This window comes from Cryphonectria parasitica (genome assembly GCF_011745365.1).
Source record: "Cryphonectria parasitica EP155 unplaced genomic scaffold M406scaffold_3, whole genome shotgun sequence".
Lineage (NCBI taxonomy): Eukaryota > Fungi > Ascomycota > Sordariomycetes > Diaporthales > Cryphonectriaceae > Cryphonectria > Cryphonectria parasitica.
Genome location: NW_024468911.1, coordinates 4,279,930 through 4,293,858, shown reverse-complemented (window position 1 = coordinate 4,293,858; position 13,929 = coordinate 4,279,930). Strand labels below are relative to the sequence as shown.

At 52.9% G+C, this 13,929-nt stretch overlaps 3 protein-coding genes across 3 annotated transcripts; 2 read left to right on the top strand and 1 right to left on the bottom strand.

The window, feature by feature from the left end:
* Positions 1-692: 692 nt before the first annotated feature.
* M406DRAFT_70005 (uncharacterized protein) lies at positions 693-1,233 on the top strand (the record flags this gene model as incomplete). The annotated part of the gene is made up of 2 exons (XM_040925304.1): positions 693-1,140; positions 1,208-1,233. 2 exons carry the CDS (start codon positions 693-695, stop codon positions 1,231-1,233), a joined length of 474 nt encoding a protein of 157 aa, XP_040778860.1.
* A 1,815-nt stretch (positions 1,234-3,048) lies between these two features.
* Positions 3,049-5,471, bottom strand: M406DRAFT_253334 (uncharacterized protein; the record flags this gene model as incomplete). The annotated part of the gene is made up of 6 exons (XM_040916894.1): positions 3,049-3,461; positions 3,560-3,701; positions 3,763-4,104; positions 4,209-4,311; positions 4,381-5,289; positions 5,386-5,471. 6 exons carry the CDS (start codon positions 5,469-5,471, stop codon positions 3,049-3,051), a joined length of 1,995 nt encoding a protein of 664 aa, XP_040778859.1.
* Positions 5,472-9,787: 4,316 nt separating this feature from the next.
* M406DRAFT_70003 (uncharacterized protein) lies at positions 9,788-10,640 on the top strand (the record flags this gene model as incomplete). The annotated part of the gene is made up of 2 exons (XM_040925303.1): positions 9,788-10,295; positions 10,372-10,640. 2 exons carry the CDS (start codon positions 9,788-9,790, stop codon positions 10,638-10,640), a joined length of 777 nt encoding a protein of 258 aa, XP_040778858.1.
* Positions 10,641-13,929: the final 3,289 nt, after the last annotated feature.

The window sequence follows — 13,929 nt, the reverse complement described above, 5'->3', positions numbered from 1 at the left end:
AGCCGGCCACAGACTCTTCCGTTCCATGAAGCAGTAGGCTGATCTTATGTTGTATACTCGGCTGAGGGTATGACAGCAAAGCTGGTGTGTAGTCTCTTTTCCCTCTACCATAGTACATTCTCCTCTGAAGTATAGCACGTACCGTCTCCTCCCCCCTCCCCCCCTCCTTGTCGTTCACCGAGCCCTTGTCCAGGGATCCATCCCATTGACCCATGCCACCTGCCTGACACACCACGGGAATCTCCTTCACCCAGCATCCGAATATGCCTTCGCATTTCATATGGCTTGGCAGACGGTTCGTCGCTCATCCGTCCCAAGGTCTGATGCTCATCATGGCCGTCTCTTCTGATATATAGCATCTCGTCTTCTGTCGTCGGATTTCCGAACTGTTTTCTTCTTTCACCCCACCTCAACTTCAACTATCCGGTCTCCAGTCTTCGTTTACATTCGTTCTCTCTTGAGGTAAGCAAGTAACTTACTCCTTTATCACCATCCCTTTGCTTTAGACAACTTGGTAACTGACATCACTTATTCTGTCCCATAGCTGTGCTCATTGTTTACTTCCGCTCCTTTTTCGATACCCAACCCTTTTTTTAACACGAAGACTCGAGCTGTGCTCTATAATCACCTAATCCCTTCCCTTCCTACCTAACCTTCTTCTTATTTTTTTTATACACTTTCCACACAACAAAATGAAGTTCTCCACCATCCTCGCTAGCACCCTTGCTGCTGCGGCCTCCACCGTCACCGCCGCCCCGGCCACAAAGAGAGGCACCTTCGACGCCTCCGGCCTCAACAACCTGGCCTTCAACTCCCTTGACGTGGGCTACCTCAACGTGATCAACTCGGTCGACCTGGCGCTCCTGCAGCAGCTCGCCGTCAACAACAACCTCAACGCCGCCGCCTTTGCCAACGTCTTCACCTCGGGCGTCTTTAACCTCAACGCCGTCCTGCAGCTGCAGCAGCTCCAGGTCCTCCTCCAGCTGGGCCAGCTGGGCGTCTTCAACACCTTCGACCTGTCCACCCTGAACCTGGAGCTGCTTCAGCTCGGGCTCATTGGAAATGTTGGTTCTTTTGACCTGAGCACCCTGATTGATGCCTCTGTGGTCCCGCAGATTACTACTATTGTTCAGCAGGGAGGTGCGTACAATTTTCATTTCCCTTCGCAGTACTATGTGATTTTTGAACTCGACTGACAGTCATTTAGGTGTCACCATCGCATCCAAGGAATAAATGGTGGTCGGCAGTGCTGGTCAGGGTGAGCATGAGGAAGTAGGAAGAGCGGCGTACCGGGTATGCAGGGTTGGAGAGGGGAGAGTGGTCCGTGGCTCTGTCATTCTGGCTCAAAAGAGTATAATCGTTTAGGTTAATACAAAGGCATTATAAACACTATGGATCCTCCCTTTTGGGGGGAATAAGTCGCAGAGTTGTGTCATTTATTGGAATTCCTGTTCCCAGCATGGTTACTTTGATGTTAAGTAACATCAAAACCCAGGAGTGATTCATAATCACATTCCCACTTTGTATTTTATGCCCCCCAATTAATTCCTCTTCTTGCTCCATGTCCTAGTCAGTACAAACGTGTTGAAAACAGCGCCTCGCCTTTTCGACACACATTCCCATCGTTCAATACTTTTTCAACCTACACGCCAGGGTCCCCTCTCGCCCAGAGGCTCTACTTGCTTGAGTAAGTGGTTAGGACGCGTCGCCATAAATAACCTCGCACTGCCCCCAAATTAGGGGGGGAAAAGGAGGGAAGGAAAAGAAGTATATGACAAGAGATGGACTGCTCACTTAATCAATTGCACCCCAAAGCTTCCCCGTCGGGGTGTGGCAGCGCGACCCAGTTGCAAGCCACCCACCAAAGTGCACCACTAGCGATTAGATCAGACCGCCATATAACCCATTTTCTTCACAACTAGGCTACAGCAGCTCACAAGTGAATAGCAACCCATTTTACAAGCACTTCCCCGTTAGATCACCGTCTGATCCACTCTTCATCTCCAAGCCTGCCATCCGAAGATGAAACACGAGGGGTGGGAACACCAAGTTCGGACCGATGGTGAGCCGCGCGTGTTCAATGAGGAGGGCCCGTCTGGAACGCACCCAAGATGTTTCTTAGGAGCGAATATGCATGTGTTTCTGGAATTGAGTGATTGTACTTATTTTTTTTATTTTTTTATTTTTTTTTGCAGAATTGCCCAATTTGTTGGGCTTACTAAGTGATAAACCAACCCTGCTTCCCAGATGGTGGTGTTTTCCCTTAAACCTCCTTGTCAGGGGGTAATATCTCAAGTATTCGCCAGATACATTAAAAAAAATATGTATACGGTGCGCCTTTAATCAACCGTTCTTTCTTTCCCTCCCTATAAAGTTTTTTTTCTCTTTCGCCGTATCATCTCAGCCAACACTGTAGGATCGAAAATTCCAATGTCTGGTCAGACTACAACCCTACAAATCTGCTCTCCTCTGCTGTACTCATCTTGTCGCCCTTACCTTCCCCTTCACTTTGTCTGCCAGGCTGGCGGGGGTAGGTGGTCAACACTATGGCACCGGAGAGGGTCGACGGCATGCCGCCAATGCGCCGGTACTTCAGACCACCGATCGCGGTCAATGTTGCGGTCTCGGTCCCCGGACAGGCGCGGAGGGATCCGCAGCGGCGTCTTGCCCCTGTGAACCAGAGACGCCGAGAGCGGTCCAGATACTGACCTGGCGCCCATCATGCCAGGCGGCACCGACATGACACGCCTTGAGCGATCCAACCTGGGCCTCTCGGGTGCGTCTACATCGTCGATTGGAGACGGTGGCTCGATCACCAAAGCTGGTGGGATGGACGTCATCCTCTTGGTTGCGGGCCTGGCCTCCGCTGGTCTCGCGTCGCCGGGTGTCTTGGGCTTGTCTGATCCCGCCGACGGAGGTCGTACCGTCACGACTGGGGGTGGCTCGGAATTTACCCTCTGTCTGGTGGCCTTCTTGAAGGCGGCGGCGACTGCTGCTTCTTCCTCCAGGGAAGACGCGGGAGATACCGCACTGGGCGCGAAGGGCTGGTCAGGACCATGTAGCAATATTCAGAGAGAAAGGGGCTGCGACATGGCGTTGGACAACGTACCTGTGTTCACTATGGCCCGCGGTGCTTACACCAGACACAGACACGGCCGCGCTGCTGATCACTGGGCTGCTCGCCCCCGAGGTGACCTGCAGCTTCTCCTGGGGCCCGCTGGCCGCGCCATCCTCGTCCCAGGTGACCTTGATGGGGGAATGGTCCGCGGAGAGTTTCTGTCCCTTGTGCCACAGCTCAAAGGTGAGATCTGCCGGCCCAACAGTGGCTCGCACCTCGTAGTCGCAGTTGAACCACTTCTTGCTCCGGGAAAACATGCCACGTGAGTGCCTCTGCGGGTCGAGCTCGCTGTCGGCCACACCGGAGAGGTCACTGCGGACCGTGCAGAGCTGCTTTGCTCCGGCTGTCATGGGAAAATTCTTCTTGTTAGCTCACAGACCCTTTTACATTTCTTCATTCTCTCCGTGGCTGGCTAGCGAGAGAGGATTGTGCTCGACTTACCATCCTTCATACTAACGGGTAGGAAATCGGGCTCATTGTGTGATATCACGACGATGGAGTCCCAATGCCGCACCGAGCTTCCTTTCTCTATCTTCTGGCTGAACTTGGATATTATAGGCACGCTGGGGTCGATGTCGTCGCCCTTGAGGTCCTCTCTGTCAGCTTGTGAGCATCCCTTTACCAGGTCGTGCGTTGCAACCAACCTTCTTTATCAACCAGTCAATCTGGCTCATGGCATACGTCTGTCCGTCCAGAGGATCTGTCTTCAGCTCCTCTCGGAAGTGGATCTCGGGGTTGTACTTCATCTTGCACATGAGCCCGTAGCTGGCTCTGGCTTTTCGCGTGACAAGCACAGGCTTGGAGCCGGTGTCGAGCCTCTGGAGGCGGTCCAGAAGAAGACCCTTCACTACCACAAGCTGCGGGTCAGCGGCAGAGATGATCTGAATCTGTTGCGCATTAGGGTGAACGTTCTCCTTGAGATCCTCCTGCAGCCGTTCGCGCACGTATGCAGAGCTGCCCAGACCGCCGGAGAGAATCAGGTATTTCTTTGTCAGAGTGCAGTGTCAGCAAAGAAAAAAAAAGAAGAAAAAAAGAAGAAAAAAAGGAAACAAGATCTCAGGAGGAAGTTGATCTGGGATTTACTTACAACTTGTGGGCTGCCGAAGGCTTTCAGCTGAACAAAATCGAGCTGTTCTCGTATCTTCTTCAACATGCTATTGATATGTGGGTCGAATAGAGACTGCATCTCCTCCCTATTGGGTTACGTTAGCATACTTGGGACAAATCGCTTCAAGGTCTGCTTCGTGATGCTCTTCTCTTACTTGGTAACCAAGAATCTTCCTGATTCGATCCCTGCGCCCTCATGATTGAACTTGAAGCCCATACCCTCCATCGGGAGCCTATAGGTCGGCGCATTGTACACCTTCTCTCCGAACTTGTGCTTGGTCGTTTTGAACTTCTCACTGCGCACCAACTTCTCGATGCAGTCTGGGGGAAGCTGTTCTGCCAGGTCTGAATAGGGAAAGATCCTGTCCTCGACAAGCTCGAGGAATGCTCGGTCTATCAGTGTCGATCCGATCCCCACGCCGTCGACCTGTGTCAACTGCTTCAGAGTCGGGAAAGGTTCGCGGGCATCCATGACCTGCATGAGGGCGAAGTCCGTAGTGCCGCCACCGGCGTCGACGGTGAGGAAGATGTCGTCCTTTTGGAAGCGAATGGCAGTAGACTTGATGGTTGCCACTGCTGCAGCCTCCGACTCGGTCAGCTCGACGGTGGAGGTGTGTTTTGGGCCCTCAGTGCCGAATCCTGCCTGGTTGATGGCCGCCTTGTACGTGTTGATGACCTCGAAATTCCGCCATGTGGTGGGCACGCTGAAGACAAACTCGACGGCGAGGTCATTCCACCCTGTAAAGGGCCCGACGCCCGTCTGGTGTTCTATGGTTGACTTGACGTGGACGTAGACCTGGTGCAGGTAGTCGGTCACAAACTGCTGTGCCTGTTCTATCGACTCGGGGGCACCCTGAAGGCCTTTGATCTGTGCCTCGAGGAGGTTCATCTTGTCGAGGAAGATCTTGAAGAACTCGCGGCGCTTGGCCTCGGGCTCGTCGTCATCCTCGCAGAGGAAACCCCACGTGGAGAGCTTCTCATCCTTGCCGTAGACGAGACATGTGTGTACCTTCTGCTCGTTTCTTGTCGAACAGCCCGGCCAGTTGTATATGACCTGCACAGGGCTTTGTAGGGCGTTTTTTGCCTGTGGACGCGCCCAACCGACGCCTGATAACTACTGTCAGCTCTCGAGGGTCTTCCGGTCCAAAAGATAGATCGACAGGGACGCAAGCAGGCCCTTCATACCTGTGAAAGTTGTTCCCAAGTCAACCGCGACGATTATGTCTGGTCTCGGGTCTGAAGCCATGATCAAATCCTCGACGATGGGCACTTGGCTAGTGTTAGGAGAGGCGATGATGGTATCAAGGGTATTATAATATCAAGGGAATCCAAGCAGATACGAGTAGTATCTTTTGTTGTAACGAGAAGGGGTATCGCAAAGCGTGGTATTAGAAGGAAAACAAACGAAAACGAAAACGAAATGGAGAAAGAATGATTATTTCTTGATTGAGAATATAGTAGAGAGGCTCAAGGTAAGAAGATGTCTCAGGACGGGCCATGAAGGTGGCTATATAAGTATGGGTGCCTGAACAAAGACAATTCGTCTTAATAGGCGCTGCAGACGCGGTAGGATAATAGACGCCAGGAGAAAGATCGAGACGATGGGCCGGAACTGTCAGTTGGTCCTTGTCGGCAGGGATGCCGAGTTATGAGCCACTCCCTTCCTGACTCTCTCTCTCTCTCTCTCTCTCTCTCTCTCTCTCTTGACTCTTTTCTGCTAGAGTCTGAGAGGGGAAAGGGAGAAGAAATGAGGCTCATTCAGCTCGCAGGCATTTAGTTTCAGCACCGGCTCACGGACCAAGCTCATCCTCTCCTCGTCAAGCGGGGAGAGGTCCACGGTTTGGGGAGAAGGGGGAGCTCCTGGTTGGAGAACGCCTCTTTGCCCCTCCCTTTTTGCGCTGGAGCCTTGTGCTGTGCCGCACACCGTCGTCCCAAGGAGACGGTGCCAAGCTGTCTGTCCTGGGTGGAGGGTTGCTCGAGCGGGTGCGCCCTGATCGAATCACACACGAGCTCCTCTCCTCAACGGACGATGAGTTGGAGTGATAGAGGGGGGAGGAAGGGCGAAGGCAATCAGCAGTTTGTGGAACTGACGTGTCTCTCTGCTTAGGGACGGCCGCTTCCTGGGGCCCTTGTGTCCACGGCTGAGCGTTGTAATGGCTAAGCAGGTCGATGGAATGGGTGTAGGGTGGAAGGATCCTACAGGTGCCCGCCTACCCAAGTCCTGCCCTGTTGCTGCTGTTGAGCCCTCCATCAGAAGGGTTGTGTATGTGTGGCAGGGTCCCCTCAGTGGAGTCGTCTATGCAGGCAGCTGAAATACACCATGGCACAGCATGCACGAGGGGCGATTTTGGGCAAGTCCTGGAAGCTGTTGGTAACCCCAAAACGGAACGATGTAAGCCCTGCCGATCCCTGCCCCAGTCTCGACATAGCTGGTGATTGGATCGCACTGCATAATGTATGGTTGTTATTGCAAGTTGGCTCCTGAACCCAGATGATTAATGACAAGAATCGTGGATGACGGTCCTGTCACAGTCACAGCATCTGTCGCTCCTGTGTCCTCGTGTGCACTGGCTTGGGCTGCTCAGCCGCTCTTGGTGGTCATCAGCCACATCATCGAATCATTTTTGATCAGATCACATGTTGACGTATGTACGTTGGTCTTCCGTCTCGGAGGCAGTGACAAGGGAATTGTTTGTTGGCTGGGCGGAGGGTTTGCTGGCAGAAGGATTGGCGGTGATTTGTGCTGTGGGGAATGAGTAAGAAAAAAATAGAGCCCTGTGCTTGGGAAAGTGGGGAATACCTGCAGCCCGTTGTGCCTTCTGCCTCGCCTAGCAAAGCTCCTCCCCTCTGTTTGCACAAAACACATTTGGGCCAAGTCCCATGGCGTAAGCAGAAGAAGAAGTTCCATGTTCCCTTCCCCTTGCCTTTTTTTTTTTTTTTTTTTTTTTTCCTTCCTTTGATTGTCTCCACTACCCAGAAGGAACAGGAGCCATGCCTTCTCCCCACTCTTGCCTAGCAAAGTGTCGCTCACTCCTCCAAAGTCCGCAACAGCCGGCTAGAGAGCCTCAAATCCTTCATGAGATTGGGGTCCACTGCTTCTCTCACCCTTCGACCTGCCATGGCGCTAGAAGAAAGTATTCGGCCGGTAATCCCTCTTGGTAGGAGGAGAAGAGGAATTTTGCCATGCTGGTATGGCGTTGGTTCTTGTTGCACAGCCAGCCTTATGGACGACGCCACTATTTACCAACGCACATCTCATCTACGTACGGTATATTACAATATTAAGAGCTGTGAGCGAGTTTTGGGTGCGTTTTCCAATGGGTAAGTCCCTGAAAGAAAAATGCACCCAGAACTGGCCGCATTAACGGGCCTGAAGTACCGTTGCACGGCTTCTTTTATAGCCCATCCATCATTCAGGCACTATGAAACGGGGGCCAACTTACAGCAGCCAGGCTTCTGGATTAACGCGGCCGTATGAGGCTGTTTTGCTGTGGTGTTATGGTGGCCAGTGTGGTGGTCCTTGGGACATTGAGTAGAGCAGGGTATGGGTCCTTGTGCATATAAGGACACCACCCACTTTAACAACAATCAAGCAACTTCTCTTCTTGACTTTCTTTTGAACTCTCTGGACAGGTCCAAGGCAGGTTTTTCACCCCTTAGATTTCCTGTTGTTGTTTACACCGGGAACGCTTGGGTTGCATGAGCCCTTACCCATTGCTAGGTTGGCTGTCGTTTCTTTTCGTGAGGGGGCGACAGCGCCCTAGTTCTGGTTCAGTGGCAGACTGTTTTGCTGTGGGCTGTTTGAAAATGGAACTCTATATTAATTCTGAAAATGTGTACGGATTGAATTGCTTTAAGGGATTGAAGTGGGTGCCCTGTAGGCCTGTAGACCTATAAATTTGCTCTGAAATGAACTTTGAGTGGGCTCCCGTAAGCCCTCCTCATATCCCCTCTGGTCTCCCACTACCTCCGTTCCTCCCCCGTAGTGGGTGCCAAAATCGGTTGCCGGCCAAAAGGGTGTCCATTTTAGAGGTATCTTTCCTATACAAATTCACCCAAGTCAGCATTTTCAAGATAGCATGACTTAATTAACTAATAAAGATATTTAGAAACTTCTCACATTAAAGTTACAGAACTTTGAAAGAGCTGTATTGCTTGGTCTGGATCGCTATGGTAATCCAGTGATCCAAGTGATCCGTACTCCCAGGAATCTAAGTAATCTATTCCTGTAACCTTAATCCTGGATTATATAAGCTTGTTGGATGTTAGATCTGATATCTGGCTTCTTGGGCCTACTTGGTCTCGTAGCCCGCTTTGTGACCTGCATGTTGGATAGGGTGATAACAAGTCGCACCGAAGGTTCTTATGCTTTGCATCGGTCACCAAGGCCTGATATGACATTTCCCGTTTTAGGCTGCTCTACCAAAAGCGCAGCCAAGAGCCGTTAGCCCTGCACGTGAGCAGGTCTCTAGGGACTGGTCTAGGCTTGGCTAGTTGTGAAACTAGGTGCAGACCTATTCAGGGTGATCTATTCAGGGCTCAATGGCACCTAGCATCAGATCACTTTACTCAGACGCTCTCCCTTTCAGCCCAAGACGGACCTTTCCTCTGCCCAGCAACCAAGATCACGAGATGGTGGGCCAACGGACCCGGAGGCCACGAATCTCGGCCACAGTTCTGCAGCTCTTGTTGGGCCCTTTTCATGTCTGCTTCTTACCCCCTTGGTAATGGATGGTCACCAACTACCGTACTGCCACCCAATACCACATAGTAATCCTGCGCACCATACTATGGGATTGAGGTTGAGAAACAAGCCCGCGAGCCTTTGGCCTGTCAGCTTGTTCGAGGTGGAGCAGGGTCGTTGGAAGACTTGGCGATGGCGGCATCCCGGGCATTTTGGGCATGGTTTCCAAGGTTGATATGAGCGAGCGCCTGGATTCATGTGTATAAAAGAGGATGTTCTGCGGCTTCTCTTGAAATCATTTCACAGCCTTGCCTCATCATCATCATTCACAACCATCACAGCCATCCTATCTTAAGTCTCTTTGATACAACCCCCCTCTGATTTTCCTCGCACAGCTCTGCCAGTCGGAGCAAGCTTACCTTGTTTACCTTGTCACCTCTGCCATCTCCCAAAAAATGGTCTCCTCCGTCGTCCTCCTCCTCACGACCCCCTCATCCTGAGTATCGTCATCTAGATTTTTAAGTGGAGTTGGAGGTACACAGGGTCATCATCATGCATTACTAGGCAAGGAGGGCGTAGGCGCTTGCGTTAGATAGAGATGCTCGGGAATTTATTCCAATTTGATTTTCCAGCTCCTTCCTTTCCAAACGAGCTGAGTGCAAAGGACAAGATAGCCACTCTCCAGGCTAGGTCGTCCGTATATAGCTCGTTACTCCTCATTAAGGCGACACAGAAACAAACAACAAGCTGGAAATCAACCATCCAAAACAATCCAAAACCCAATCGGCCCTGCAAAAGAACAACTACTCTCCTCACCACTGCAAGCGACGGGGAGCTTACTTTCACTCACCAAATTCCGCAGACGACCACTTGCACTCATGGCCGCCAAAACTCAATTAAGCACCCTCCCCGCCGTCGTCCAGGAGCGCGGCGTCATCGGCAGCCGGGTCCACACCATCCGGAACCTCGCCGTGTCGGCGGCGCTTGTCCAATCGAGCCGGCGGGTCGACTCCGAACAAGAAGAGGAGGAGGAGGAGGAGGAGGATGGGACGAGGGTGGTCTCGAACTGGGACTCGTACATGTTCCAGGGCATTGCGCGCTTCGAGAACCTGCGGCGCGTCGACGTCGTGTTTGGGCCCGTGCCGATGGAGACGCGATGCGATGGTTACAAGACGGATAGGGACTGCTGGGCAGCAGCCGCGGCCCGGGAACAGGTCGGGGAGCCGTACACCGGTCGGTCAGGTCATACTCACGGGCATGTACGACGTGCCGGAGCTACGGCTGGTGGAGGAGGAGACCCGGGGGTGGGGCCTCGAGACTACTGGGGCATCGGCGGACGAGGACTAGGACCGAGACCTAGGAGTCGTCAAGAAGATATTGGACAAGGTACGCGTCGACGTGTACGGAGGCTTTGAGAAGAGGGCCCGGTATCTGGCAAGCTACCCGCCGCCGCGGCGCCAAGGGCAAGAGGATGCGACAACAGCGGCGCCGGGAGGACAACAACAACAACAACAACAAAAACGCGTCGCCGAGGTTGTCCACCGGGACAAAGATTTGTCTAAAGTCACATTCTACGCCGCACGCATGGTCGAGACGGCGAGGTTCCGGGGCCGGACGATTCGCAAGTCCTTTCCTCCGAGGTACTTTTCCGAACATGACAGTAACGACGAGTTCGAGTCGCTAAGCAGTCATGGGCTGCTGCCGACTAGGAAAAAGCGTCTCGTCGTATAAATTGCAGTTGATAGTTGGGTAGGCTGGTGGGCGCAAGGTGTGTTTCCCAGCAGGGTAGAAAAAGTAGTTAGTAATTCTTTAATATATTAACTAACTAATTGAATATTTCTTGCTTTTTTATAATGATTATTTACATTTTTATCATAATAAAAGCTATAAGAATAAATTTAAAAGTAATCTCTTCTTCTTCTTCTTCTTCTTCTCCGTCTTGACCGCTTCACCTACCATCAACTCGGACATGTTGGCTCTTCGCGCTGCAGCTGAACCTGTTGGTCATGTTAAATAATGGAACCCGGATGGATGTTGAAGACTATACATAGTAACAGTACGGCTCCCTGCGGGGGTACTCCAGCTAGCAGGCATGCCATGTTCTCGCGCAAGGGTGCCGACCCACTCACACTTGTCAAGCATATATCGGAGAAGTTAGCTTGCTGGTTAGAATCCTTTGGCCATATCTCCCTTCCTCAACATGTTTTCTTCCCCCTCAGGGGACGACGTTGTTGGAGAACCACTGCAATTGGAGAGGAGCACCAGCTACGTGCCTACGCGGTCCTCTTTCTCCACGTGCCAGATCTCCTCCTCCTCCTCCCAAGTCCATCTCATCAATGACCATCTCCTTCCCACATCTCACCGCTCAACGATGCAACCAACATATGCATGCTTCACTCAACCCGCCCAGGGGGAAAGGGGGGAGGGGGGACCTGGCCTTGTAGCCTGCTGCAGTGGTAGCCTGATATTGCTTGGCCTGGGCCAAAGCTTGGAGAATGCGAGGTGCCTTTTTTTCTTTCTTCTTCAGAGATTACCTTGCTTACCATGTGGGCACCTGTCAGCCCGAGACCCTTGAGGGGGCTCTTGCATCGCATCTTGCAGGTTGCGCTATACCCGTTGGCTCTCGTGCTCTCCCCAGCCGCACGCAGCGCACTCCAAAGGGGTTCAGGTCAGGTCTTGTCTGTTCAAAGGATCGTCTTGTCCCACAGCGTAACTGTTCTTGCGTCTTCATGTTTCGTCTCTGGTTCAATTATCCGCCAGAGAATCCGTCGTCAACCACTTGGCCTGGACGCTGCGTGTTGCGGCGTTTCTTCCAAGCGTTGTGTGGTGTACAACAGTTGTGTGTGGCTTTAGTGGGATCTGATACGGCCTCGAGTTCCGTCGTTGTAGCCACGGCCACCACAACAACAGCGACCACTTGTGTTTGTTACTACTAGGGAAGAGGAGTTGTCTACGTCGCCAAAGTGTCGCTGCTGCTGCCTGCACTTTAGCAGCAATGACCACATTATCGTCCTCCTCCTCGTCCCCAATCCCTGCGGCCACGTCAACGACCTTATCCGTGACCACCACCACCAGCACGTCACAGTCGATTTCTCCACCTGCTGCGGAGAGCTCCTCCCCTTCTGCTTCTTTTCCTTCTTATTCTTCTTCTTCTTCTTCCAGCCCCATTGTTTCATCTAATTCTGTGCCAACATCGTCCAGTGGTCCCGGCAGTGTTCTGTCCCGGACGTCCTCAAGTCTATCGTCTGACCTCTCTCAGTCCACAAAAGGCCCACTGCAGACTGCCTCCTCTTCCTCCTCCTCCTCCTCCTCGTCGTCGTCGTCGTCGCCGCCAACACCCTCCTTAGCATCCTCATCAAATCATAGTCTGACCACTGGGGCCTGGGTAGGCATCGCCGTTGGGTGTGCCGTAGCGGGCCTCATCGTCGGCATCCTGGCGGCCTTTGCGTTCTTCCGGCGGCGCTCTAAGGCCTCTGCGGAGCTCGAGCACGAGGACGAGCACGAGCACGCAGACGTGCAGCCTGACCTCAAGAGCTTTGACTCGGGGACCTTCCCACCGTCACCGGTCCCCACTGCTCCGGCGACTGCCCCCGAGCCTGCACCCGAGCCCGAGCCCGAGCCCACGCTCGAGCCTGCGCCTCAGCCTGAATCCGAGCGTACGCCTGAGCTTCATCAGCCCGAACCTGCCTTTGCGCTTGCGTCTACGCCTGCGCTTGAGTCTGCTGCCCTTTTTGATCTGGACCGGTTCCTCCCCATACCAAGTTCCGATAAAGACCTGGGCGGTGAACTCCGGAGTCTGGGCCATCTCGTCCAGCAGCATGTGGAGGACAATTATCACCTCTCCGACGTGCCACAGAGCATCAGCTCTCTGAGCGAGGCTTTGAGTGAGCTAGGGCTGGACAGTGGTGGTGGTGGTGGTGGTGGTGGTGGCGGCGGCGGTGATGATGATGATGATGACGATGATGATGAAGGAAAGAAGGCAGCACCCGAGACGACTCAGCTTGCTGCCTGGGCTATCGAGCCAGAAACGAGGGAAGCGGCACTACAGCATATCATCATGAGGGTCATATTTGGCAGTCTGTCAGTGGCGTCATTGGGGTCCTCATCATCAAAGGCCAAGCCGTCCTTGCTGCCGGCCACAATATCATCTATGCTGCAAAATATACCGCCTTGTGAGAAGCACCTGGGCAACCCAGAAGGTGAGTTCTTTGATTTGCGTCGAGATCCTCAATCGTCCACGAGTCAGCAGGGTAAATATATAGATCCACGGCTGACAAAGAAGTCTACACAGCGATGGGCCTGGCCCTGACACGCTGGCGCCAGCTCTCCGTCTTCCTGCTCAACCCCAAGCGCAGCGGGCGAGGCTGCCTCGTGCCTGACGAGGACGCGCTGAGACCACAGGCGACAGACCTCGTCACGGGCCTGAACAAGGCCCTCGGCGCATTCATCAGCAAGAAAAACGCACGGTACCAGGAGAAGCACCTGCAGGATGTCGCGCTAGAGTGTGCCAAGCTGGGGCATGTGGTCCTTTCGCAGCCTGCCGAGTACGTCTATAGCTTTGCTGCGGTGGAGCAGGGAGGAGGGATCGTGGTGTGTCCAGGGTTGGATAAGGTGAGCGATGATCATGGAGCGCGGTGTGCGCCCGTCGTCGTGGCCGCGCCGGAGATACATGTCCTCTGATTTCTATAATTATTTTTCCTGTAATGTGAGTAATCACTATGGTGGCAGTGAGCGATTCTTGTGATTCAATGTTCTTTTTCCCCTCTTTACGACGAGTCAAGACGCCGGCCATGAAACATGCTCGCCACCGACAGCGAGATGGATGCCTAAGTAGACCAGCCAGACAGTGGCAAAACAGAGGATTTTCCAAAGAAAAAAGACAGGAAACAAAGAATCCCTCGCATCCTTATTCCTTGGACAGCGTATCTGTAAATGGGGGAAATGGAAATCCTAATGCTCATCATTTCGTCCCTTGCGTGATCAATCAGGTTTCATGGAGATTTGTTCTAAACAAGAGTCT